The following is a 24,605-nucleotide window of genomic DNA, read 5'->3' as shown; positions in this document are numbered from 1 at the left end:
AGGAGGAGAGGCAGGGGCAGGAGGAGAGGGAGAGGCAGGGGCAGGAGCAGGGGCAGGAGGAGAGGCAGGGGCAGGAGGAGAGGGAGGGGCAGGAGCAGGGGCAGGAGGAGAGGGAGAGGCAGGGGCAGGAGGAGAGGCAGGGGCAGGGGCAGGGAAGCACGGCCGAGATCCTCGCCCACCGCCCACGCCCACACGAGTCACCCCGGGCGCAAGGGGAGCCTCTGCGTGACACAGGCACGAAGCTCCCTGCCTCCCCGCTGCTCCCGGGCGCTTCCAGTCGCTGCCGGCATGGGGAACGTGGCTTGTGTTCCTCAGGCACCCGGGAGGCTCAGAGGCTCTTTCAGAAGGAAGCCTTCGCTGAAGAAAGAGTAAGTACGCTTGCTTTTACTTTGGGCTGCTTTTCAAGTGGTGCTGGCTTCCCTGCTGACTTTCTCCCCTGCGATGCACCATGCAGAACTGGGCTAGCAGCTGAGCCCCGCTCGGGAAAGCCAGGAGTTATTTACCCGCTCAGCAGAACCGGGCTTTTGCATGGTTTCGCAGGGTGCTGGGCAGTGCCGAATGTGATCAGCTCCCCACAAGTGCCTGGGAAGGGATTGTAGGGCTCTGCCGGCGGAGTATCCCAGCGACACTGCCCCCAGGAGAAACGCGATTTATTTAATTCCACTTTGAAAATTAAAACTTCCCTCTATGGGACAGGCAGGGCAAGGTGCAGAATGCCTGACACTCCTTGTTTTCACTTGCAATTGTTTTTTTATTCACGGTGCCCAGAGTTGCGGTGCTGTGTTGTGAAAAAACAAGTCACGCTCCTCTTAATTTAGAGAGAAAGCCCCAAATCCCAACACTCTGCCCATACGATTTGACCGGCGTTCGTAACCCTGAAGGAAGACACAATAGAAAATGTCCATGAAATCTTCTGGGGACTTTGGTGCTGGGCTGGCCAGGGCAGCGTTCAGGTACCCCGGCGATGGACGGCTGTCCCAAAATAGAGCCTACCCGGGAGTGCCGAGCAAGCTTTGCTGCACGCCGCCGTTCCCACCGCCCGTGGTCCCGTCAGCGAGGTGACGACGCTGCTGCCGTTACCTAAGCACGTATGAAGCAGAGCCGTCCCCATCCTCAGCACTTTGGGCTGGAAGGGAGCTCTGTTGGGAACCAGGGTGATTCCTGACAAACCTGCTGGCCCCATCCACGCTGGGTTCAGCGTACGTGCTGGGCTTTGAGACAAACCCCATAAACTCTGCTAGGCTGAGGGGTTTCTAATCAAGAGGAGGCGCTGAAACTGTCCCCTTGGTCTCCTGTGCTGCCGTAAATGAGGAGCAAACCTGTAGGAGTCCGTGGAGCTACTGTGGGGTAAAAGAGAGGGGATCGGTTGGGGAATTTGGACCCCGGAGGGCTGATATCAGGTAGCTGCAGTGGAGCAGCCAAGCCCCAGAGCACCTCCTGTCCCACTGACTCCCAGCTTCCCACGCTCATGGCTCTCCGTGGAGATAAGCCTGGTTTCTGCTGAACTAAATGCTGCAATGTGGTTGAAAGAGAGAGCAACTGCTGGGAAGTCCCAAACAAGCAGTCCCAGTGCTTCTTAAATGGCATTGGTAACTGCTCGTTAATGGTGTGCATGCAAGGAGAAGCTGGGAGCCTTGCTGGGAGTGGAAGGAAAGAGAGAGGAAAATCACAAAGACAGAAATAAAACCCGTTTGTGGATATATGGTGGTGTATGTGTACATATGCATCTCCACTCCAGAGGCTTTGGAATAGTTGTCAAGACTGGGTTTGGTCTTTGTGTTTTGCAATGGAACATCTGGTCCCTCCGCTGATTTGGAGACACAGATGAGCCTGGCTGATTGTTTGGTTATGCAAAGACCTGTAAAAAAGCAAAGAAACAGCAACAAGTGCAGCACCAACCCCATTACAATTCTCCCAGGCTGTTTATCAGCCCTTTGCTGGGCTGGGATGATTAGAAAGCCTGTGACAAATTGCTTACTTAGCTCTCTGGCTTCCTTATTTCTGGGCAGAATTCACTATGCATCAGCGTAGATCTGTGTTTGCATGTGTGTTTTGTTTTTTTTCTCCCCTCTGTAGACAAAATGGCAAGAAAAAACTGTCCAGCTTTTTTGATATAGAAGGAGGGTGGGAGAGAGATACGACCACAGACAAAATCCTGCAGTATATTCCAGGAGAGGCAAGTACAAACACATCCAACCCCCCTCCCCACCGCTCCCAGGGATTACTCCCACCCCCCCCCAAGGACAGCACTGTGCGTAAGCGGGACGACGGGTCTGGATCAGGGGGTAGCGGCAGGTCTGTCTCAAGGGGATGGAGGTCACGTCTGCAGCCCAGGACGGGATGAGCCCTGTGCCCTTCACAGAGCTGGTGGCTCCAGGGTCCCCATGCAGGTGTTGAGGGGACCTGCCATCAGCCAAAACGGGAGTGGCGGGCTGGGAGGGCATGGCTGAGAGCAACGCAGGCAGCATGGTGGGAATATCTCACACACCCCTTTGGTCTTGGTTCTTTTGTTTCTGGGTAGCCTGTGAAGGAAGGGAAATTCGAGCGAGCATTCAAAGGTAGGATGATTCATTCCCACGCTGGAATGAGACGGAGCAGGCAGCGTATTAGCAATAAGCCTTGGGAAGGTAATCAGGAAGGGCAGGTCTGTCCCAGGCACGTACCAGCCTTGTGGCCATATGGCCCATTTCCCAGCACTGCTCAGGGAAAGCAGAGGTGAAACGATGAACCCCGGTGTGTTTGCTCGGTCCCTTTGGGTGGGCCAGGGATGTGGACCGAGCTTAGGGGCCTGCTGGACTGTACATCACCCCCACTGCATGGCAAATAGGCTATGTGGATCTGGGGGAAGGGGAAACTGAGGCAGAGACTGACAGCTAGACAGAGGTAATTTCAGAGGTGGTCAGCAGCAGGATGTTCTCTTGGGTTTCGAGCTGCTGGTTAGGTGTATTTCACTGGTGATGAGGTGCTTGTCAAGGGCTTGGTGTATTGCAGGACCCAGTTCTGAGCAGCCCTGCTCCTGTGCTTTGGGTTGCTGCTGAATTTCAAACGTCTGCTCCCCACAAGCAGGGACCCTGCAGTCTCTTTCCATTCAGCTGCTCCCGGGGTGGCCCTTTCCAACCCAAAGGACCTTTGTGTTTCCTCATGTGAGCCTGAGAAGGGAGCGGGACTGGGATCCTACTCCTGGCTTGTGAGGTGGCCATGGGTGAGTGCCGTCCTCTCTCTTGGGGAACGTGTCCTGAACTGTACGGGTGGGAAGCACGGCAGAACTGGGACTGTTTCACAATCCTGCCCGTTATTTGTGAATGAGGGTAATGGGCATGTGGCGTGGGCATGGTTCCCTGTGGGACGCAGCTGGCATCCAGAAGGGCTGGGCAGCATTTGTTGGGACCAGGCTGCAGACGGATCCTGGACACTTCCTCTGGGGAAGCGGGGAGAGCCGTCATGTTAGCGGATCCTGGAAAACGAATCCTGCAAGCTGACAGAACAAAGGTCACTGAAAGATTATTCATTTGGGAGCACAAGAGAGTGTGGGATCTCTTCAGGGAAGGAAGGAGGGTGGAGCAGTTGTTTAGATGTTACCCTCGCCTGGGGGAGATGGGATTCAAACTCCCTGCTCAGCCACAAGCTTCTTGTGTGGCCTGGAGAAAGCCTTGGCTTAGTCCCTTTCCCACTCCCGTCTTTTCAGGAGAAACGCCTCTGAGAGCGGGAGGTGACCGGGTGCTGCGGGGCCAGGTTAAAGAGGAGCCATCAGCACGGGACTCTCCTGGTGCAATCTCAGAGGAGATGGGGGACACCAAACTGCTGGGCATGGCAGGCAGTTTGGGACTGGGACAAGTGACATCCCTGAAAACCAGGCCCCCTCGGGACCCTGCCACGGGCGGCTGGCACACAAAGCCAGCGCCTTTTGCTCCCACCAGCCTTCTGCCCTGTTTCCCACACTTCCCAGTTACGGCTTCTGCGAAGCCTAAGCAAAAATGAGGGGGAAGCATGTGCCAGAAGAGCGGTGCTTCTCATTTGTTTCTTTTATCATTAAACAGCAGCTTTTGGAGCCCCAGGGCACCAGCCTTGCAAGGCTGAGCTCTTCCTGCTGCGAGGGTTAGTGATTCAGCTGGGAGTCACTGGGGTCTGCAGGGGCTGAGGCAGGTTAATTATTAACTTGCTCTACCTGTAGGATGAGGCATCCGAGGCAGAGGGCGAGAGCGAGAGAACATGTCAGGGCACTTGCACTGCCAGAGACCCGCTGCTTCGCCGGCCTCGGAGCCGGGGGATAGCTGAGCTGATGGAAACGCTGCTCAGCAGGACAGGGCTGGGAGAGGAGAGCGCTTGCCACCGGCACAACCCAGCCAGGGGAGTAAAGAGCTGGCGGGGGAGGATTTCAGAGGGATGACAAACGCTAGTTCCCTTTCATTTTGGCTACGCGCTGAGGCATCCCCATGGTTTTGGGGGGTTCGTGGGCCAGGGAGATAAGTGATGCTCGTGGAAGAGGCTGTGACAGCTCTGGTCCCTGACCCTCACAGGACATCATGGGGTTCCCAGTGCCGCTTTTTGGGGGATGGCCAGATGCAGGCCATGCTGGAGGCTATAAACCTGTCTCAGAGAGGGCAGGGATGCACTTGTGGGTCTGAATCCAGAGACATCCGAGATTCAGCAGGGGCTGTTTTCTCCAGAGCCTGGGTTTAGGCAAGTCCTCCGCATCCTGGGAAATGGCTGTTGTCCCTAGACAGATGATCAGGTGTTTATGGGAAGCACCATCAACCTTACAGAGGGTTTTTGTTCTGAGTGGGAAAGCCTGAGCCAGCCCTAGTCAGCCTGCTTCTCCAAGGGGGTGACAAAGAAACCATAGGAATTGCGGATGGACAAAACAGATGAACTCAAGCCCAGTCCCCCAGGCTCCCTCTGCGGCCAGGGCAGGATGGTGTCTGATGCCACCTCTGTGCCACCTGGCATAAGTGGCCTCACAGAGAAAACCACAGAATTGGAGGTGGCCGCTGTGGCCACTTTGTCTGCCCATGCCACCCGCCAGCCCGCTCGGCCGTGCCGCCGCCTGCACGCTGCCTGGCAGCTGGGCTCTGACCCTGGCCCATGGGCAGGCCAAGTCACAGCTCTTCCCTGAACTTCAGGTCCCCAGCAGGAAAAATGGGGACTGTGGTTGTGACCACCTTGGGCAGCATTAGAAGGGAAAGCAGCAGGGAGGAGGTGGGCATCACTGCTGCCCCTGGTGCAGCACGAACATGCTGTGCTGGCTTTACTGAGGACTTATGCTAGCTGTCGGATTTAATGATGTCCAGCTCCCTGCTCCTGCTCTCCTGAGATGTGGGCAGGAACCTGCGGAAAGCTGTGAGGGCAATTCTCCTTGCACATATGCAAACGTATTCGTTTTGGGTTTAACAGTGGCACCCCAGTGAAGGACATCAAATTGCTAGAAAAAAACAGGAGAAATGTGCCTGGTAAAAGAAAAACAAAACCCCAAAAGACCTGAACAGTCCCACTTCTTCCTGTGCAACCATGATACCTGATCATGAGTGATAGGACTGCTGGGGCTTCAAAGACTGGTATGGCACGGGCGGACGGAGCCTGCTGCGTGGGAGCCTGCGGCTCAAAGGGCGGCAGGAGATTTCAGTGGCGTGCTTTGCCCACGCTCTTGGAGATGCCCCCATGCTTAGCCACTAAATCCAGCAGTCTTCTCAGTCCTGCTGCAAACCCTTGCAAGCTGGGGTTGCTAGATGCTTGTTTGGGAGAGGGAGGTATTCCGTTTAATTTGTTTCTCACCACATGAACAGTGGCGGTGGAAGTTTTCCCTTTCCCTCCTGACCCCGGGAGGATCCCTGTGGAAGCTGGCGGGTTGGCTGAGCTCTTTGCCAAAACTGCTGCTGGATTCCCAGCTCCCAAGTTGCTTTTACTTCTTGGGACCTTGCTTATTACTGGGCAATTTGGCTGCCCCATTCCAGGCAGGAGCATCGCCCTGGCAGCTGGTAGCCGGCATTGCTGCTTATCGCTGTGTCCGTAATTTCATTACTTTATCCTCTCCCGGTTGCTGCCCTTATCCAAGCAGTGTTTTGGTTTTGCTGCCACAGCTGTCAGGTGATCAGTTGCTCTTTGTTCTGACAGCAGCTTGTAGCACAAACGTAATCTTTTCCTACCCTTAATTGCCTCTCGGTAAGACCATTAATTGGCAGCCAGCAGGTTCCCACCTCCAGGGGAGGACCTGGGTACGTGTTCGTGGGTACTGCTTGGAGCCGGCTGGAAAAGCTGGAGGGAGACTTTGAGCAGAGAAGGGCTTAACTTGTGTCCTAAAAAGAGTTATCTAAATTCGGTGAGGCCCTGGAAGGAACCCTGAGCTTTGCAGGTCAAAGTGTCCCAACAGCATTAGGTTCCCGTTACTGGTTCACCAGCTCCCCTCTGGCCTGAGCGCTGCCGATGTCCCTGGCATGGTTCTGAGAGGGGTTAATCTCATGCCGGAGGGGTGAGTCATGGAGGCCCCAGCAAGACAGATCTGGTTAGCTCTGCTGGCTCTTCATTTATCACAGGGCTTAGGCAGCTGTCTCCTTGGCACGGCGCGCTGGGAATGGGCACATGTGGGCCAGGCAGGTTGGGCGGCGGGGAAGCGCTGGAAGTCCCTGGCTGTGCAGGGTGACGGGCTGTCACTGGATCCCTGCTGAGCCCCGGCAGCCCTCTCCCTGCTCATTCCTGGAAATGCTGTTTGGACAGAAGCGTATGAGCCCCGGGGAGCCACATGCCACCGCTACACCCTGCTCCCAGCTCCAGCACGGCCATGCCCTCGCTGGAAGCATCCCCAGGAAACGCAGCCGCCAGTGCTCGAAGTGGGGTCCCACCAAGGCGGCCTCACAGCCTGGCGACTGAGCAGCAGGGCAGACCTTGCGTCTCCCACCTGCCTTTCTCTTTTGCTTGGGAATGAATATCCCAGAGTCTGTGACGTGTCTAAGAAAGCTGACATTTAAAACCCGGGTATGCAAGTGGAGGGTAGACCTGGGGGGAATCAGTGGCGTCTGTGGCCTCGCTGGGATACAGCCCTTCCCTTCTCCCTAAGGAAATCAACCAAGCCCCAGAAATAAAAATCTTCTTCCTAGAGAAACTGCAGGGAGAACTTTTCACCCCTGGGATTTATGCAGTATCCAGAGAGTGCAACAGCAGCCCCGGGCTGTGAGCAGGGGAGTGCCGTAGGGACGGGGGTTTGTGCCATTGCACAAAAGGAAGAATTTCCGTATAACTGGAATGCAGGAAATTAGGGAACCCCCAGCCCTGAGTGCTGTCTCCCTCTCCTGTCAGCCCTTGCTCTCCCCCAGTGCTTGCTGGCTTCCCTTAGCTGTTTGCACTGACAACCAGCAGCTTTGCGACTCCGTGCTTTGCAGCTGCCTTTATGGCTGTGGGACTCTGCTTCAGAAGTGTCTGGGCACTTGAAACAACAGACTCCACCTAGAGAAACCGAGGGATCTGAGCAGATGGGAGAGCTGAGGAATCCAGGTGGAACTAGAGCACAGAAAACCTTTCCGCTAACCCCAGTGGAAGGCAAGCTGCTTAGCCTCAATCGCTCCTTGTTCCAGTGAATTTGATTAGGATGGCAGGAGGTCGTCTGTGGAGTTGGAGACCCTAAATGTAGGATGTGCTTCTGCACCCCCTCTTTCCCAACCCAGAAAACCTCCCTTTAGGTCAGTATCTCCCCCTGCCTAGGGAGGACGGGCTCCCAGCAGTAACCGAGCCCCAGCTCCACGCTGGCATGGAGACCCAACAACAAACAGCCCAGCCCGGGCGCCTACCCAGGGCGCCTTTCCGAGGAAGCCCTTCTGGGAAGATGTTCTGGGAACATCTCCTCCAGACATCAGGCCCCTGCCTCCCACTGGCTCTGATTTGTTTTTCCTGAATCCTTGGTACAGAATATTCAGAACCAGGAAAACCAGAAAGAAAACTTGGACCAGAGGTTCCCCAGCCTGTTCAAGAAGGGACGAAGGAAAATGGCTGTCAGGAATCTGGGGAGAATAATCTATTACTCCAAGGTCAAGTTTAAGTTTCAGAACTGCCAGGTAAGCTGAGGCACGTGTTTGTGGGTGTTTCTTTTCCCAGGTGTGGAGTGACCCTGCAGGACTGGGAAGTAAAGTGTAATTCTGGGAAATGTGACTCACAGAGACTTCTTCGGGCTACTGCGTGGCCCAGGGACTTCTGCTGCCATGCAGGTGCTGGCTGGCGCCCACCGGCTCCCATCCCAATGGGGACCTGGGCCGTGCTTCTGTGCTCAGCTGCCAGGCTGGCAGCAGATCCACCAGCAGAGATGCAGTGGTGGCCCTTGGATAAGCGACGGCTGGCTTTTCCGTGCAGAGATCAGTCTGAGATGCAGAGGGAAGTTGGGAGGAGGAAGGCATCCTTAGATAAACATCAAAACATGTCTTTTCTGCAGGAGGTGAATGACTGTGTCTTGGAGCTGTTCCAGTCTTACCTGAACTTCCAGTCCACGGACTCCAATGGACTCACCCATGAGGTAGGGCATCTCCTGGACATGCTGGGGAGAGCACTGGGGAGTCGGGCAGTGTGGCCCAGCTGGGGACACTGGGCGGATGGGATGGGGCAGGGCAGGGGGCTCTGCTCCTGGGGCTGCCACTGGCATCCCCTAGGTGATCTCAGCAAGTCCCTTCCCCTGGATGCCAAGCTCCCGGGGAGGAGAGCATTTCTTCCTAAGGACCGTACCCAGCCAACCTCGGTTTCACCTGGGTCCTTGGCCTTGTCTGTGGGGAGAGATAGGACCCCATAGAAGTGGGAAAGGGGCTTGTGCAGGGCTGGCAGGCAGGGCCAGGAGTGGGAGGTGTTTAGGCTACCTGGACTTATCTTTGTGTAGAGCACCAAGCACAGAGAGCTGTGCCTTGGTAAGGGTCAGAGCCCCTGTCGCTCAAATCCCACTGGCCTCGGTGCAAATGGTGGACTTGGCCTCGGCTTCTGAACCAAGGGGGTGTTCTTCATCTGCAGGATAGAGAAAGAGGCATACGGGAGAGGGCAGAAAGCAAAACCTGAGGGAGCTATCCTGGCAAACCATTCATCAATCTGTCAACCTGATGATGGGTGAATTACAAGCAATAGGCTGTTTTGCTCATGCAGCCAAAACATCACAGCCAAACAAATAGGAAGCCCTGAACGTGCTCTCCCTCTACCTGAGTGCGTAACTGAAAATGAGCATGGCTGTTTTGTAGATGTTCATAAAATGTGTTCCTCTTAGAAATGATTTATTTTCTTCTAGGTGACGTGAGGTTAATGCAATATGCCAATACAATCTCGAGTCACCCAGCAAGCCAGCCTTCAGCTGGAAAGACACGTGTCAGAATACAAACAATATTACAAAACCTCCCATCTACTTTATAAAGAGTTCCTTAGATTATTAATTCTAGAGGAATTAAAAAGGAATTAATGTGTTAGTACTGGCCCTAGACATTACAGCAATTAGCGTCTTTTACAGGCCTTGTTTAGAAAGCCCAAGACAGGGATCACAAAATTCTCATCTGTCCTGTGCTTTGTTGTAGTCGGACTCTGATGAGCTGGGGCATAGAAACCAGACAGCTCAGTTTTGCTTTGTGGTCATTTCCATCTTCTGGCTTTCTGGTGTTAAACCAGCAATGTTTTTTTAAGGCTTCTCTTAAAACTGAAAGACTTGGAATATAAAGACAGTGTTCTTGCCAGCATGGCAGATGATTGCTGCAGCACCGGCCGCACGGAGCCCAGGTTGCTGCTGCAGCTGCTTCCCCTGGGCAGTGTGCTGGGTCCCACTCCCAAACGTTTCCCCTCAGAGCAGCGTTTTGCAGTCTGACATTGTGAGCCACAGCAGCCTCCTGGTGCCGAGTCTGGACTGCCAGTCTCCTACGGCAAAGGGGCATTAACTGCAGAGCCTGCCTGCGGGCTGCTCCCCAAAATAACGGTGTGTTCTTCTTACGCAGGGACTGCTGCCTTTGAAAGAGCTGAATGTGTGTGAAATCGAGAAGAGCACTGGGCAGGAGGATCACGCTTTCCGCGTTGCAGGTTGGTGCCTCTTCGTTTGTTTTGAACAGAGAATACAGGGTGCCTGAATCACGACTGTCTCTGCTCTTTGTCCTGCTCTGACCTAGTCCCAGAGGAGAACCACATTGTGGAAAGAGGTTGCAGAGAGCTGAAGCTCTTCCTCCTGGCATTTGCATCTTTCCCTCCAAGGCTTCCCTGCTCCCAAACACCTGGACAGTGATGCCCAGGGCTGCAGGCAGGGAGGGGACTGGATAGGGAGCGCGGAGGAAGGATGGTCCTGTGCTCCGACTGCTTAGTACTCAGGACACGTGGTGACAGTTCCCACCTCTGCCCAGTTATTTGCTCTTTCTGCACCGCATTTGAATGAAGGAATGGAATAAAACTCCTTCTCCCGCCTCTCCTCACCATATAAACCCCGAGGCCAGGGAGTGACTCCAAGCAGGCACGCGTACGGCGCTGTGCGTGCTGATGCGTGGCACTGCTCAGGTACGCAGGACGGCCACCGGTGCTGAGAAGTGATTTGCCTCTACCAGTAACGCCAGGCTGGTGCTATCAGGACCCAACGTCACTTCAACTATTTCCTCACCAGCACTTCTGCCTCCACAAGCGTTTTAAAATTTTCTCGGAGTGATCTTGCTTTATAAAAGTTGTCATGGGATAACAACCTGTCTGCAGCTTGGCTGGAAGCTTCTTTGGGCTTAGTCATTGCTGAATTACAGCAGTTGCCAGCCCCCAAGAGCAGTAGTTAAAGTATGAAGTACACAGGGGTAAATAAATAACCCAGTAACAATACAGAACCAAGAAAGCTCATTTGTGTCCTAGGCCCACTGTCTATGCACTCTGGTGTCCTCTGTTAGAGAGAAAGTTATACAATGGCCACCCAAACAAAAAAATTACATAAATTATAAAAAGGAGCTGGTACATCATCAATTTTAAGCCTGCTGAGATGTGGTTTCGTTGCACCGGACTAAGCAGGGCTCTCCAACCCTTTTGGGGAGTCTGTGAAATGAAGGAAAACTTCTCCCAGGCGTAACCTGTCAGGAGCATCTGCGCTGGGTGGGTGGACTTGTTCTGCTGGTATTAAAACACGCCGGAGTGTGGCCGGGTGGAAAATTGCCTCAGGGGAAAGAACAAACCAAGGCCTTTCTGACAGGGAATGCTGTATATATCAGGAAGCAGTGGCACAAAGAAAGCAGGGAGGCAGCGATATTTGGGATTGCTGGGAGATCAGTGGAGCAGTTTTATTTTTCTGCTAGAGCGGGAGGAATCAAGGCAGGGAGGGGATAAGAGCCTTGTCCGTGGCCACACACAGGGTCAGGGTGGAAGTCTTTTGTCTCATGACTCTGAGACAAAAAAGACACGCATCCATTCTCTTGTGAAATCCCCTTGTGTCAGTAGTTCCCCATGACCTGCACTTTCTGGGGTAGTTCAGTACGTCAGAAGATGCTGGCACGATCATTGGAAGTGTGAAGATGGAGCGCGAGAACGAAGCCCGGCAGCCTGCAGAGCCATCCCTCGGTGCGCTGGCACGGAGAAGTGGCCGGCAGCTGGCCACCACCTTGGCTTTGTGGTCCATCTCTTGCACAGCCTCTGACGCCGATGAAGTTGTTGAGCACCTTAAATTACCTCTGCCTCACCTGCAAATGTTGCAGCCTTTTAGTCTCTCCAGACAGATTTGGGTGGGAATAAACTGCTGCTCTGAAAAGGAGCTTTCTTGCTTCCAGTATTCCTCTGGAAGCATTCACAAGGAAAGAGGAAGGACGGGGCAGAAGAAAAGAGCACGAGGGCTGGCACAGGTTGCTCAGCACGGCTGTGTCATGGCCCTGCCGCAAACGTGCCCTGGGGGCTGAGGGAAATGGCAGCAACTGAATTAGCAGCAGCCTTTCAGGCCCTGCTTCACAGCCTCCCCAGCAGCTCCTAGCGTGAGCTTCAGGCATGTCTCAGGCTTCAGGCTTAGGCGGGAGTTTCTCTTCTCATTTTCTCTTCCTTTGGGGCCCTGTTTAGATGTGGCAACGTGAACAGCCCTCAGGACACGTCTGAAAGGCTGCCCTTAGAGGAGGTGGCAGAGCAAGCAGTGCCATGTTAAGGGTCATGCCCGGCCAGAAGGATTCCTGCTGTTTGTATAAGGGCCTGGATGCCCAGAGAAGTATTCAGAGCTGCCAGAATAGATAGCGTTAGCACCCTTATACCCTCCTAGCAACTCTGTAAAGTAAAGGGAATCACTTTATCTCCATTGCAAAGACAGGGAAACCACGCCAAGAGGAGACGAGAGCTCCAGAGCCACAGTGGTACACAGACCCTTGGATGCCCAGTAGTGCTTGACACCTAATTACTGCAATGGGGCTGAACGGAGTGGCTTATGGAAAGTCACTCAGGGAGTCCCTGCCTCAGTTTCCCCACCTCTGTTTTGTCTCTACTAGTGCGTTTCTTGACAGACAGAGGTGTTTCAAAGTCTTAATTAACTGTTGCTCATAAATAACGCAGGAATTATGGGATAAAAGACTCCACAGAAGGGCAAAGTATCATGCTTATCCAGTGCACTTGCTTATCTGAATACTTCCAAGGCCCGCAAAGACAGATCTTACTGAGCATGCACCAAGTGTGGTTTAATGTGAGATCACCGGTAAATTATTAATCATAACATAAATTCTACAGCCTGCTAGAAATTATTATTAACGTCACTAGGTCATGTCTGTAGTGAGTAGCAGAGGGTGTGTGAGACTTTTTTGCTCGTGCTACTAAGCGAATGATAGCTGGAAACGTTAAAATCAATAAGATATAGGGCTGTGCCTCCCTTCAAGACTATGTCTGAGGGCAGCTTCAGCTTGTCTGGCACATATTATATTTGGTGAAGCAACAAATAAATAGCGTCAGAAAGCTACCGATGTTCTACATATCGAGTGCCAAAGTGAAACTAAGAAATAGCACACAACTTTTGCGTTGAGTTAGGCTGTCTGCAGCAGCACGCTGTGATAGTCTCTGCCCGCAGAGATGCTTTTCACAAACTGTTGGGGACTTTTAAAGCTGAAATCTGGCTCTTGCTTTCAAGCTTGACTTTTGTACTGTCTTTGATTTTTGTTCTTGGCCTGGTTTTGGACTGAAGAGTGACTGGTGGTCAGAGCGAGGTGTGGCTGCGTGAGCAGGCGGTGAGAAGGCGCTGGAGCAGTCCCTGCCTGGGAGCTCCCCAGCAGCCCAACGTGAGGTGCTCCAGGCAACCCATGCTGTGATGTGCCGAGCATAACAGCTCTGGCCAGCTAATTGCTAATTGATGTTGCAATTGGTGCCCTTATCTGCTCTGCCCATCTTGTGTCTTGCATACCTAGGTCCTCTGCTGAATCCCCTTATTGTGTTCTGCCCTACCGAGGCAGAGCTGAAGCAGTGGCTTTATCACCTGGAGAAACAGATCCAGCTAAATGGAGGAAGCTTTGGCTTGCCCTTCTTCTCTGAGGTTAGTGTCTGAGGATGGTGAGGGGCACAGCCGTTTCCCGTGCTGTGGGCTCAGAGCTGAACGACCCGGGAGGCTGGGCCAGTTGGGTGGATGCTCTGCTCCTGCTGTGTTCAGTGGGAGGGATAATCTCTGCTTTCTTTAGTTATTCCGCTGCCCCTAAAATAACCATGGATAGAGATGCTAATTACCCATGCTTGACAGACATGTACTTGCTTGGGAACTCCTCTGCCTGTGGAGGAACCGTGTATTTGTGTTCAGATGGCCTTAGGGTCTTGGGTCTGTGCAACCAGCGCCCGAGTGAGTATGGGATTTCAGGCTGAGTGGCAACCCCAAAGGTGCTCTGTACTGCTGAGACCCGACAACAGCTTGCTGCATTTCTGCTGCGTGTGCGTGCACACACCGTGTCTAATTTTGGAGCTTGCCTTTTGTGCAGTCTCACGCGTGTGCTGAAAGGCAGACCTGCGACCCAGAGGTGCCACCGCCCCAGCCTCTGAAGGGTCAGAGGTGTGGGTCTGGTTCAGAGAAATTCTCCCACAGTTGGCTGCTTGCGCAATTATCCGGAGTTTACAAAACATTTGGAGGAGGAGACTGGGATCAGGGCTTAGAAAACAGGACCAGATTCAAGAGACCTGTCTTCCCTTCCACTTTCTGCGGGGCGTTTTACTTCCCTCCGTTTCCATCTCCCCACTTGTAAAACAGCTATTCCCCTTTGAAAGGCAACGTGCAGATGATGCTAGGTATCAAGTATGATTATTCAGTCCCAGCTGGAAAACTGGCTCCTGCACAGATTTATTTACTCTGTACTGCTTCTGCCACACTTGAAAAGTGGCCAGAGATGGGCCGTGTGCTAGCCAGACTCCTCGGGGAGGACATGTCTACCCCGCTTCTCAGTTCTGCTCCTGTCCCTAGAACGACTGGAAGCAGAGCTCCATGGGGAAGGAGGAGCTGCGGTGGTCCGTGCAGAACATGCCTGTCCAGGAGTGGAGAGGGACCCAGCGGGAATCCTTAGGCGATGTCCTCTGTGTTTCCAAAGTGAAGCTTCAGCATCTGCCTTTCCAGGTAGGACACATCTCTGGGGAGCAAGCTGCTGTCAGCATGGCTCAGAAAAGGCAATGGATGGAGCGAGTAGCGCAGACTCCTGCCTACCTGCTGCCACTAATCCAGCGGGCCCTTTTACCCACCTGCCGGTAAATGGAAAAAGGTTTGTTACTGCTCCTGTGGCCCAGCAGCAGTGCTTGGGGACAGCACGTGCATAAGCACTTGCAGGACAGGGCTGGCAGCTGGAGCTGGCGGGAATCGCCTGCGGAGCCTGGTTGCAGGGAAGCAGCTCAGCTGTTTCCAGAGCCCTTGCCCCAGGCTGCTGTCGGAGAGACAACGCAAAGGGCTCTCCAGATCTGAGCCCTGTCTGGCTGTTCACAGGGATCCCTCTTCCTCTTTACTTTCCAAGGAGCAGCATGACCGGCTGTTGGTGCTTTACCCGTCCACACTGGTGATAGTATCTGAAGAGGGCAACAGCCTCTGTTTTAAGGTAAATTGTTTTGGACCACCTTCCTGCTCTCTCTCACCCATCCACAGCGGCTATTTCAGCACTTCTTTGGCTTGTTGCTCCCCTCCATCTGGGTTCCCTTGTGCTCCTCGTGTTGGCAAGGGCTTTCCCTCCACGCTGCTCCCTTGCCAGCTGGCAGGTGAGCAGGCAGAGGGATATTGCAAGCTATCTTCCCATGAGAAACACCTTGCCCTCCTACAAAAGCCTGAGGGGAAAGGAGCTGGCTGCCAAGGAATCTGGGTCTCTGGGAGGAGGGAGGCTGGCATGTTTCTGTGTGGTTATGCTGGCGGAGAGCCCGGCTCACTTGCTTGAGACAGGAGCTGGAACAGCCCCAGAGAGTGCCCCCGCGGGGGCTTGGCTTCCCAGGCCCCACTCTTGGGACCGCTTGAAAGCAGGTAGCGCCCAGGCAGCACATCTGATGCTCGTGGGGAAGGGCAAAGGCAGGCGGGCAGAGAGGAGAGGCCGCTGCTGGTGCACTGTGTTTGCTGCTCTTTCCCTGCGTGGAGCAAGGGTCCTGAGCAATGTCGGGGCATGCCAGCGGAAGGGCCAACAAGGACGTGGAGGCCGAGTGCCCCAGGGGATGTGAGAAGAGCTTCTCTAGTCCACTGGTGTGTCTTTGCTTGTAGGAGCGATGCTGGGAGCCTCAGCACAGACGGGCAGTGGCACTGTGGGCCCTGGGAGCTGCATTCACATTGCTTGCAGGCGGAATGGCCCTTAAACTTGATTGCCAGCATCCATCTTAGACATCATTGCAGTGGCTGTTAAGCAGCCCTGTGCTTTCTGGCCCTGTTTTCCCGTGCTAGAACAAATGTGCCAAAAAGAGCGCTGAACTGTCTCTGAACCTGCAGGTGCAGCACCACCGGCACTTGGTGGAGCAGAGCTGAGCTGCTTCTCCAGAGGAGCAGCGTGCTGCTTAGTCACTGAGAGAGGAGCCAGTGACAAGGAAACCCTGCAGAGATTGAGGGCTTGTGAAATTCAGTGTGAACTCCCTGGGGTCCTTCTTCACATGATTTCACCATGTCCACCTCAGGCCCTGAGCCATGCAGGCTGCTTTTAATTCAAACCCCCTGGGAAGACCTGCATAGAGCATCTCCCTGGCCAGAGGAGATGGCTGTGCCTGCAACGGGAAGGGGCGTGAGGAGGGACATTTGCCAGCGAGAACTCTCCTCCATCCCCAGTGCAACAGCGGAGGGTGTTTTCCAGCAGCTGGTGGCTTGTGTAACACACCTCAGACAGAGCTTGTTTTTGGGAACATGTTGTTTGCAGCTCCTGGGAATGGGGCACCACGTAAGGGGGCCTTGGGCTGGGCTCTCAGATTAACTCATCTCTTTTGAAACCTTAAACCAGATTTGTCTGCGCTGTCCGTGCAATGTTCCCTTCCCACGGTGCATGAGCGTTGGTCCCCGGGCGTCTCACTCGCTGGGGTAATGGCAGGGCTCGGTGCAGCCCAGTGCAAGCGGGAGGTGATTCACCAGCCTGTGACACTGCAGTGGGAACCTGATTTTCCACAGGCATGTCAGGGCACAGGAGCCTTCTCCCAGGGCTTCTGCAAATTAACTTCCCTTCCCTGCGAGCAGACGCTGAGCCCTACAATTTGTGTGTGAAGGAATAGCCTGGCCCTTTTGTTCTTCAGTTTCATACAAACCACAGGAGCTGCCGCTGCCAAGTTTGTGTGTGGGACAGGGAAGGGGAAGGCAGGGGCTGAGCCTGCCAGGACGACGCTCACCCAAAGCACAGGCTCTGGCTCACCGCTGGTGGGAAAAGGCCCTGGGCGAGGTGTAAATCAGTGATGGGGGAGCTGCTGGCGGGGGGCAGGTTCACGCCGTGCCGGGGGAGGACGGAGGGGCTCTCTGCAGCCGATGTACATGTTATTTGTGGGATGCTGCTGCACTTCCCCAGGTGGGACTCCAGCCCCTGGGGTGTTTCAGCCTGCTCCCACGGACAGGGGGTTGTTGCCTTCGGGAGGACGGAGCACCGGGCGCCTGGGGGAAGCCCTGCACAGTTGTCCTCGGAGGCAGGAGGGCTTGCTCGAATGCACTGGAGAGCTGAGGAGCGGCAGGAGCAGGCGGCGCTGGTCCCATCCACATGCAGCCTTGCAGCACCTGTGCCAGTTGAAGCGTCAAAGTCCATTTCTTATGGCAGCAGGGGAAAACGAGTCATGGAGCATTGCAAGGGCTTTCCCTCCCAAGGTCAGCCTTCCTGTACTGCTCAGCCCATAAATCACTTTCTGTGCAGGAGAAATAGCACAGAAGCCTGTGTGTGCCCACAGGCTATTGCAGAGAGGCAGCTGGCCAGCACAAACCACAGACGCCTGGCTTCGCCCCGCGTTTCCCTTGTGGCAAAGCTGTCACGTCAGCCACATTCCCCAGAGCCTATGCAGCTGGGACAGCTTTGCAGTGAGGACATGATGAGGGGGTTCTGCAAGACACCTTATTTTGCAGACTGTAAACTTAGGCAAATGAATCCTAACCGATTGCACCTTTTGAGAGGACCTTTGGCTAAATGACAGGGCTTTGCTCCTGCGTTCTGTGCTTCCTCCGCTGCCGGGCATGGGGGAGAGTGGCACGAGGTGGGAACTTTGTTCCTGAGCGCTCCCCAGACCCTGCGTTTGCTCCCAGGGCCATTGCCACCAGCTGCCCCTGCCTAGTGCTGCGTGCCCACAGACAGGGTGAGGGTGACATCCAGGTGTGGTGAACAGGGGCTTAAGGAACAAAGAAACTATGTCTCAGTCTCCCCCTGCTCAGGGAAAGAGATGAGAGGTAAAGCAATGAGCTCATCTGTGAGATGGTTCCAGTGCAAAATCTGCTTCAGCTGCTCTCCCAGGACTGTTCTTGTTCCATTTATGTAAGGAAAATTCAGCTTGGGGACCCCCAAAGAAAGAGGAGACCTAGATCCTAATTCAGTGTTGACAAACGCTTGGCCCTTCTGCCAGGTTGCCCATCACAGAGAATTAAACTGTCAGCGATGGCACTTAAAGGACATCTGGCAGCAGGGCAGGGCTCTGATGCCGGGCTGAGGATGGGCCGCAGCTGCAGGAGCAGAAGAGGTCTGGACACTGCCTGTTCCCGCCCGTCCCACAGAGCTGACGGGAGAGCTGGGCCTGGCACAGGCCAGCGCCTGTGGCAGATGCAGGGATGGCCCGGGGACACCGGGTTATGGCAGAGAGGACAGCGGTGGATGTGCACGCAAAGGCACTATTGCACTTAGGGGCAACAGCACGTGGTATCTTCTAGCTCCAGTTTTTCCAGAGGCTGGGGACAGGCTGCTTTAGCTTCTCTGCCTCAGCTACCTGCTAATAGGAACATACATGCAGTGCCTGCCGGGGCAGACCCCAGTCCGGCCACAGGAGTGGCATTCGCAACTGTGCTCTATAGCACAAGAGCTCACGTTTCACCAGCTGGCATTTACAGGGCTCAACCCTGTCTTTGTAAGGCTTTGCAAGACTTTGCGGGGTATGGATTGTGGGGATTCCTGTTTGCAAGGCTGGAAGTCTCAATCCAGCAACTAAAACCTTGTTCAGGACCACGTTTGCAAAATTTTCTGGAGAAGTCAGCCATTAAACTACGGGAAACTATTGAAAACAGAGCTAGAAGGGAAGGAGTGTTTTTCCAAGCTCAGGTCTCAGGAGGGACTTTGTAAGAACAAAACTTACAGAAATGGCTCGTGCAGTCACGCTGGCTTCAGAGGCTTCGTTCCTGCAACAAGGCTGGTGGTGGGAGAGCGAGCTGGGAGTGGGGAGGGTGAGTTTACTGGGACAAGGCTGAGTCAATCTGCTGGAGACGGGGTTCTCCAACGTGCCTGTGCCCCACACCTATGAGACTGTAGAGGTACCCACGTCCTCGCCTAGGTTAGCAGCAGCTTGGGTCCCTCTCCTCTCCTGCAGACCTAGCCTAGGGGATTTAGGCACCGAGCTTCCCCTTCCCTGCAGAGGACCGCAAGGGCATTGCCAGCGGGGCCGAGCTGCACCTCTCCCCACGCCGCACAAAGCGCAGCCAGGCTCCTGCCAGCCTTGCCCCGTCCCCACCGCCAGCCCTGTGCTGGGCGCTCCCCTCCTCGTGCTCCCACCTCAGCTGGCAAAACTTTGCAGCAGGCTCCTAAAGCCTCGTGGCTTCCCTGACGGGAAAGGCCCTGCAGAAGCAGAGTTTATCCAGCCAGGTGCCTGCAGAGGCTCCAGCCCTCAGGCGGGCAGGGCCGGTTGTCGCTCCCGCTCCGCCTGCCGCACGGCACGGGCTGTGAGCTGCGCTCAGCTGTGCGGTCCTAAGCCTGCTTCTCTCTCCGACAGGGCGAGCTGCCACTCAATGCCATCCAAGTGCTTTTTGAAGAGAACGAGAAAACCTCCTTTTTAATAGAAGGTGCGTGTCTGGCATGCTGAGGGGTGTGCTGGCAGCAGCCACGGAGGTCTCTGGGGTCGGGCTGGTTTCACTAAGCTGCTGTGGCCATCTTCCTGGCTGTGCTGGCTCACGTCGGCACCCAGGCTCTGTGAACTGAACTGCTTGGAAATCTCGGGCTGTCCGTGTCCTGGCTGCGCTGCAGGGCCTGGCTTTGCCGGCAGGGAGACGCTGTGAGCCAGCGGCAGCGCTTGCACCCAGGGGTGCACTTGTCACAGCGCGGCTGCACAGGTTCCCCCTCGTTTAGATCTGGCCCGTGTTTGCCCCTGTCCTACGTTCGGCCAGATGCAAATGGTCAGCGCCGAAGGCAGAGCGTCCCCATTGCCCCTGCGCTGGTGTCAGGATCTCCAGACCCCGGGAGAACGTGGGGAGGGATGGAGCAAGGGGATTCCCGCGGGTTTCTGAAGGAGGCAACACGGGCTGTCGATCAAAGCCGGTAACAGCAGTGAGTGATGTTTTTACAGGCCGACTAATCAATTCAATCCGGGTGATCTGCCGCAGCTATGAAGATTACCAGGAGTGGCTCTACTGTCTCAAGGCAGCCCAGTTTCGAAATGCCGACTCCTCCCTCTCTGGATCAGAGAGTTTCTCAGGAACAAAGCTGCCACAGCCCGGCCAGGTAACAGATGTGGTGGGTTTGCGTGGTCATCAGTAGATGTCTGCCAGGACTCCCGTCCGTCCTATCTCTGGCCACGTATGAGTACTCTTGTGACACAACAGACTTCGCTTCAAGTCCCCTGCTCAAAGGCTGTCATGAAGTTGCTGATCCCTGCAAATTATTTTGAAGCCCTATATTGCATCTGAAAGGAGGCTGTAGCGAGGTGGAGGTCGGTCTCTTCTCCCAAGGAACAAGTGATAGGACAAAAGAAAACAGCCTCAAGCTGCGCCAGGGCAGGTTTAGGTTGGATATTAGGAAAAACTTCTTCCCCCAAAGGGCTGTCAGGCCCTGGCACAGGCTGCCCAGGGAAGTGGTTGAGTCCCCATCCCTGGAGGTATTTAAAAGCCGGGGAGATGTGGTGCTTGGGGACATGGTTTAGTGGTGGCCTTGGCAGTGCTACGTTAATGGTTGGACTTGATGAACTTAAGGGTCTTTTCCAACCTTAACAATTCTATGATTCTATGATATATAGGCATATATTATATTAAATTCCTTCAAAAGCAGAGCCCTGGCCATAGACTGTGACAGTGTTGTGCAGCGAGGCATTGGCACAAGGACATTAACAGAGTCTTGCAAGGCAGGGGAGACCCACCCTGCCAGCACTGCAGCCGGGATGGGGTCAGGGTGCCCGAGCACCCTTCACCCCGCTGCGAGCCCTCGTCATTCGCCCCCATCGCCCCTGCAAGCCGGACTCAGCCACCCACTCGGCCCTAGAGGGCAGCAGACCCCGCCGCACCAGGCACGGCCGCCCTGGGCAGCTGCTGGCCATGCGGGCACAGCCCAGGCCCAGGCCTGACCCCGGCGTGTGGGCACGGAGGGCTGGGCTGGGCTGGCCCGGCGACGCTCAGGAGGGAGATGGGGCTGGGGAGGGCTGTGCCTGCAGCCAAGCGGAGGGCTGTTCCTATGTGCTGTTCTTCTCCTCCATCTAGTTTGCCGGCAGCGGGAGAGCGTCACTCACTTCTGATGGCCGTACAAATTCCTGGGCGTCAGCAGGGAGAGTGGCCACCTTAACACACCTCTCCCAGAACAGCAGCTCGCTCCCTGATGGACAGTCCTTCGTGCTGATGCCTGAGAGCAGGGTGCATGAAGACCCCCTCTTCCCTGGCTATTCCCAGCCTCTCCATGTAAGTGAACCCCCCAAAAGCCTGGCACGCGTGTGGGGACAGACCCTGCCTTTGAGCAGAGTGGTCTATCCAGGTGCCCAGATGGGCCGAGCTCAGACGGTCAGTGTTTGCTGTGCGGCATAGCAAATCCGTGCCTGCAGCCTGTATTTGTCCTGGCTCAACTTTGTCATTGCTGATAAAGGAAAAGTCTGCTGAAGGGTCCCATCCCAATACTCTGCTCTGCATAAGGATTGTTTGTTCAGATTGCAAAAGGGTAAATGGGACTGTTCAAGGGTCAGGCAATCCCAAAGTAAAAGCCCGTGGGTGGGTGGAGGTGACGGGCTAGGCAGGCCTTTGCTCTGACCCTGTGCAGCATTCGTACGTCCGGGGGTGTGTGCGTGGGCAGGGAGGAGCGCGTGGGGCACGGGCCCGGCCGCAGGACCGTGCCGATGCACGAGCACAGCGCGATGCCCGCAGCAGCAGCCCTAGCAGGGGAATGCCTTGCATGGGCTGCAGGTGGGTCTGTGTACCTGGGGCTGGCCTGAGGAGAGCCAACTCCAGGGTCTGTCGTCTTCTTTCGGTGCCTGGCACAGGCCAGCTGGTCAAGCACGGGGCTGCCCGCACAGGACCTGCGGAGGGGAGGCAGCGCCAGAAAGTCCAAGGGCAAATGTGGCCAGCAGCTGCCCAGCCAGGAGACGGAGAGGACCATCTGCAGCCTCATTCCCGAAAACCCCAACGGCGAGCTCCTGTCCTCAGTGTACAATGAGCCATACTCGGCACACAGCTCGCAGCGTCACCCTGCGCCTCCCCCGCCACACCTGGACCTGAGCAATGTAAGGGGCTGGGACGCGGTGGGGCTGCCCTCCTGCCTGGGAAGGGTCCAGCAGCAGAGGAACTGGTGCATGGTTCGCGTTTTCCATACAGTGCTACTTGCAGGAATAGCTGTCCTGGCAGGTGCTCTAGGGCAGGCGTGAAACCCGTTTCCATTTGAAAACGGCCCATGGGAGGTGAGGTTAAACACAGCAAATGGAGCAGCGTCCCTGGGTGCTCATTCCTGGGGCAACACAAGCAGCAGTGCTCTGCAAGTAGGAGTGTTATTGCTTCATAGGACACAGCCTCTTCTTCTGAGGGCTTTCCAGCACGTGTCCATCACTGGTTTGGTGTGTGATGCCACGTTTCCCTCCCCTCAACCTCAATGAACGTGCATCTGCCTCACACCCAGGGAAGTCCCCTTGTTGGCACAGATGGCTCCAGCCAGGAGTCAGCCCCGCCGTCCCTCACACCTGAGCAGCATTTGGGACTTGAATCGCAGGGAGATTCCCCACTCCGATCCTTCCTGGGGATGAATTGCAAGTAGGGAACAGCATGTCATGTTCCTGTTTCAATTTTGCCTTTTAGCTGAACAGATGGAGCTTGGTGGGAAGCCAGCCCTCGACAGCTTCCAGCTCCCTGGAGAAGCCGGCCGTGCCCCACTCCCCCTTGTACGCCGACCCCTATATGCCCAGCTCCCCCAGCGCTGGCAGCGTGGGGGGCTCCAGCTTCCTGGAAGAGGTACCCTATGTGTTTGCTGCTGGTTACGGCCCTGACTCAGCACGCAGGCTTTTGGCTCCAGAAATCGTGCCTCGGGCCATTTCTTTTCCTGCTGTCTGCCTGAGCCTGAGCGGGATGTGGAAATCCCGAGGCCTGCATTTCGGGGTGGGGCAGGGCACAGCGTAGTTCTCTGTTTTTTCAAGCCAGGACAGAGTCAGAGGGTTACAGGTTTCCCCTGTCTTATCACTGGATGCCAGCGTCAACAATCCAGGAAGAGCCAGAAACCGCAAAACAGAGGCAGAGACTGAGATGCGATCCAGTCTACGGAAACTAGAGATGACTCAGACACAGAGACCACTCTATCCACCCCCAAAAAAAATTCCAGATAGTTGAGTGCCTATTAAAGGCTACATTTCTAGTTTTGCACATCTCTTGGGAAAAGACTGTTTCTGAGCCTGTGGCTGGCATCCCCCATACTGCTGAAGTCCTCCCTTCCCTCGGAGGGTTCTTCCTGGCTGCCCTCTGTCCTTCCTTGTCCCCTGAGCTGCCAGTAGTTTCCATCCTACCATCTTCGCATCTGGCCAACTTCCACTACCTCTGTGGGTCAGTGCAAGGGACCTGCAGCCATTCTTCCTTTCCCATCTAAGGCCTTCGGGATTGGAACGTAGTAGAATTTGCAAGGTAGGCAGAAAACCTTCGTTTGGCTAAGTCTGTTCACAGCAGGGCTGGCTTACAGGTGGGAAGCAGCAGGTCAGTGTTCCCCAGCTCCCCATAGCAGGTATCAAATCTGGAGTTTGTTTTGGTTAAGTTCCCGCAGTGTCACCGGCAGACGGGTTCGGCACAGGCGAACGGATGCCCAGCCGTCCCGGTACCCCAGCATCTCTCTCTGCAGAAGAGAAACTGCCAGCCCCTGCCCAGCAGTCACTGCAGAGAGGTGCCTGCAGCTCTGAGTTACAGCCTGCCCGGCACTTGCCGTCTCCAGCTGCGGCCTCCTGCTGATGCTTCTTATCTTGCAGATGTGAGTTTGTAAATGCAGTCCTGGTGCCCCACACTGTGCAGGCTGCAGGGCAATACATGGGGGTGCAGGGGTCCCAGCTTGCCTTTCTCTGGGCTGGGAGAGTGGTCAGTCACCGCAGGGCTCTGAGCCCGTTGCTCTGTGATGGGGTGCGTCTTGGGGAGCAGGGATGGGGGAACCAACAGAGGGCTGAGTCCTGGCGTGCGATATCCCAGGACTGCAGTGCTAAGTCATCCTTATCAGTGCGTCTCTTTTTTCCAGGTCTCTTCTCTGCGAGAGGAACATCTGGGCCCTTCATTGCAGCCACCAGGTAAGACTCTTGGGGGGCTGCTTGGGTGCTGCAGCCCACCCCGCCTCGCCGGTGTCTGTCTCCATAAGCGCTGTTCAAAGCAGGGCTGAGCGGGAGCGTGGGGACTCATGCATGCCCGCCCTTCCTCCTGCTTCCCCGTGGTGGGACCGAGTCTGTCACCCTGCCCCTTGCCCGCGTCCGTCTGGTGGAGGCCGTTGCCTTGGCCTGCACTCGCTGCCCACGAGCTCTGGCCACCCCTCACACGTGGGGGCTCGTGGTTTGTTCTGTGGCACGCTTGCGGCTTCCGCCGCTTTGCCCAGATCTGGTTGCCTCTGGGCTACGATTTTGCCGACCCTCGTGCATTCTCTCTGCTGGCGAAGGAGAAGGCAGCCGCTGGGTGGCTCGTGAGCTCTCTCAGCGCTTCGGTCTGGTTTTCTGCAGATGGGAATTTCGGCACTTACGACCTGCCGGACGCCAGCGGCTCACACCGCGACTCCGCAGCCTACCATGAGTATGCCGAGCTCCAGAGCCTCCAGAGCGACTTCAGCTATGACAACCTGTGGGAAGCCGAGGCGAAGGAGCCAGGCACCCCGCGTGCCTCCCCAGCTCCTGGCCAGCAGTTTTACCAGGCCTGA

At 55.5% G+C, this 24,605-nt stretch overlaps 1 protein-coding gene across 1 annotated transcript; it reads left to right on the top strand.

Annotated features, from left to right (window-relative positions):
• Window positions 1–288: 288 nt before the first annotated feature.
• Window positions 289–24,605, top strand: PLEKHN1 (pleckstrin homology domain containing N1; the record flags this gene model as incomplete). Its single annotated transcript, XM_082328989.1, has 16 exons — window positions 289–368; window positions 2,077–2,176; window positions 7,893–8,039; window positions 8,411–8,491; window positions 9,933–10,014; window positions 13,317–13,441; window positions 14,351–14,500; window positions 14,889–14,969; window positions 19,270–19,339; window positions 19,840–19,994; window positions 20,963–21,157; window positions 21,718–21,969; window positions 22,535–22,687; window positions 23,475–23,684; window positions 23,943–23,991; window positions 24,412–24,605. The coding sequence occupies 16 exons, from the start codon at window positions 289–291 to the stop codon at window positions 24,603–24,605; spliced, it is 2,124 nt and encodes a 707-aa protein (XP_082185115.1).

Source organism: Platalea leucorodia (assembly GCF_965183815.1).
Source record: "Platalea leucorodia genome assembly, chromosome: 17".
In the NCBI taxonomy this organism is placed as follows: Eukaryota; Metazoa; Chordata; class Aves; order Pelecaniformes; family Threskiornithidae; genus Platalea; species Platalea leucorodia.
Note: the sequence above shows the minus strand (reverse complement) of the source record. Positions and strands in the feature narration are given on the sequence as shown.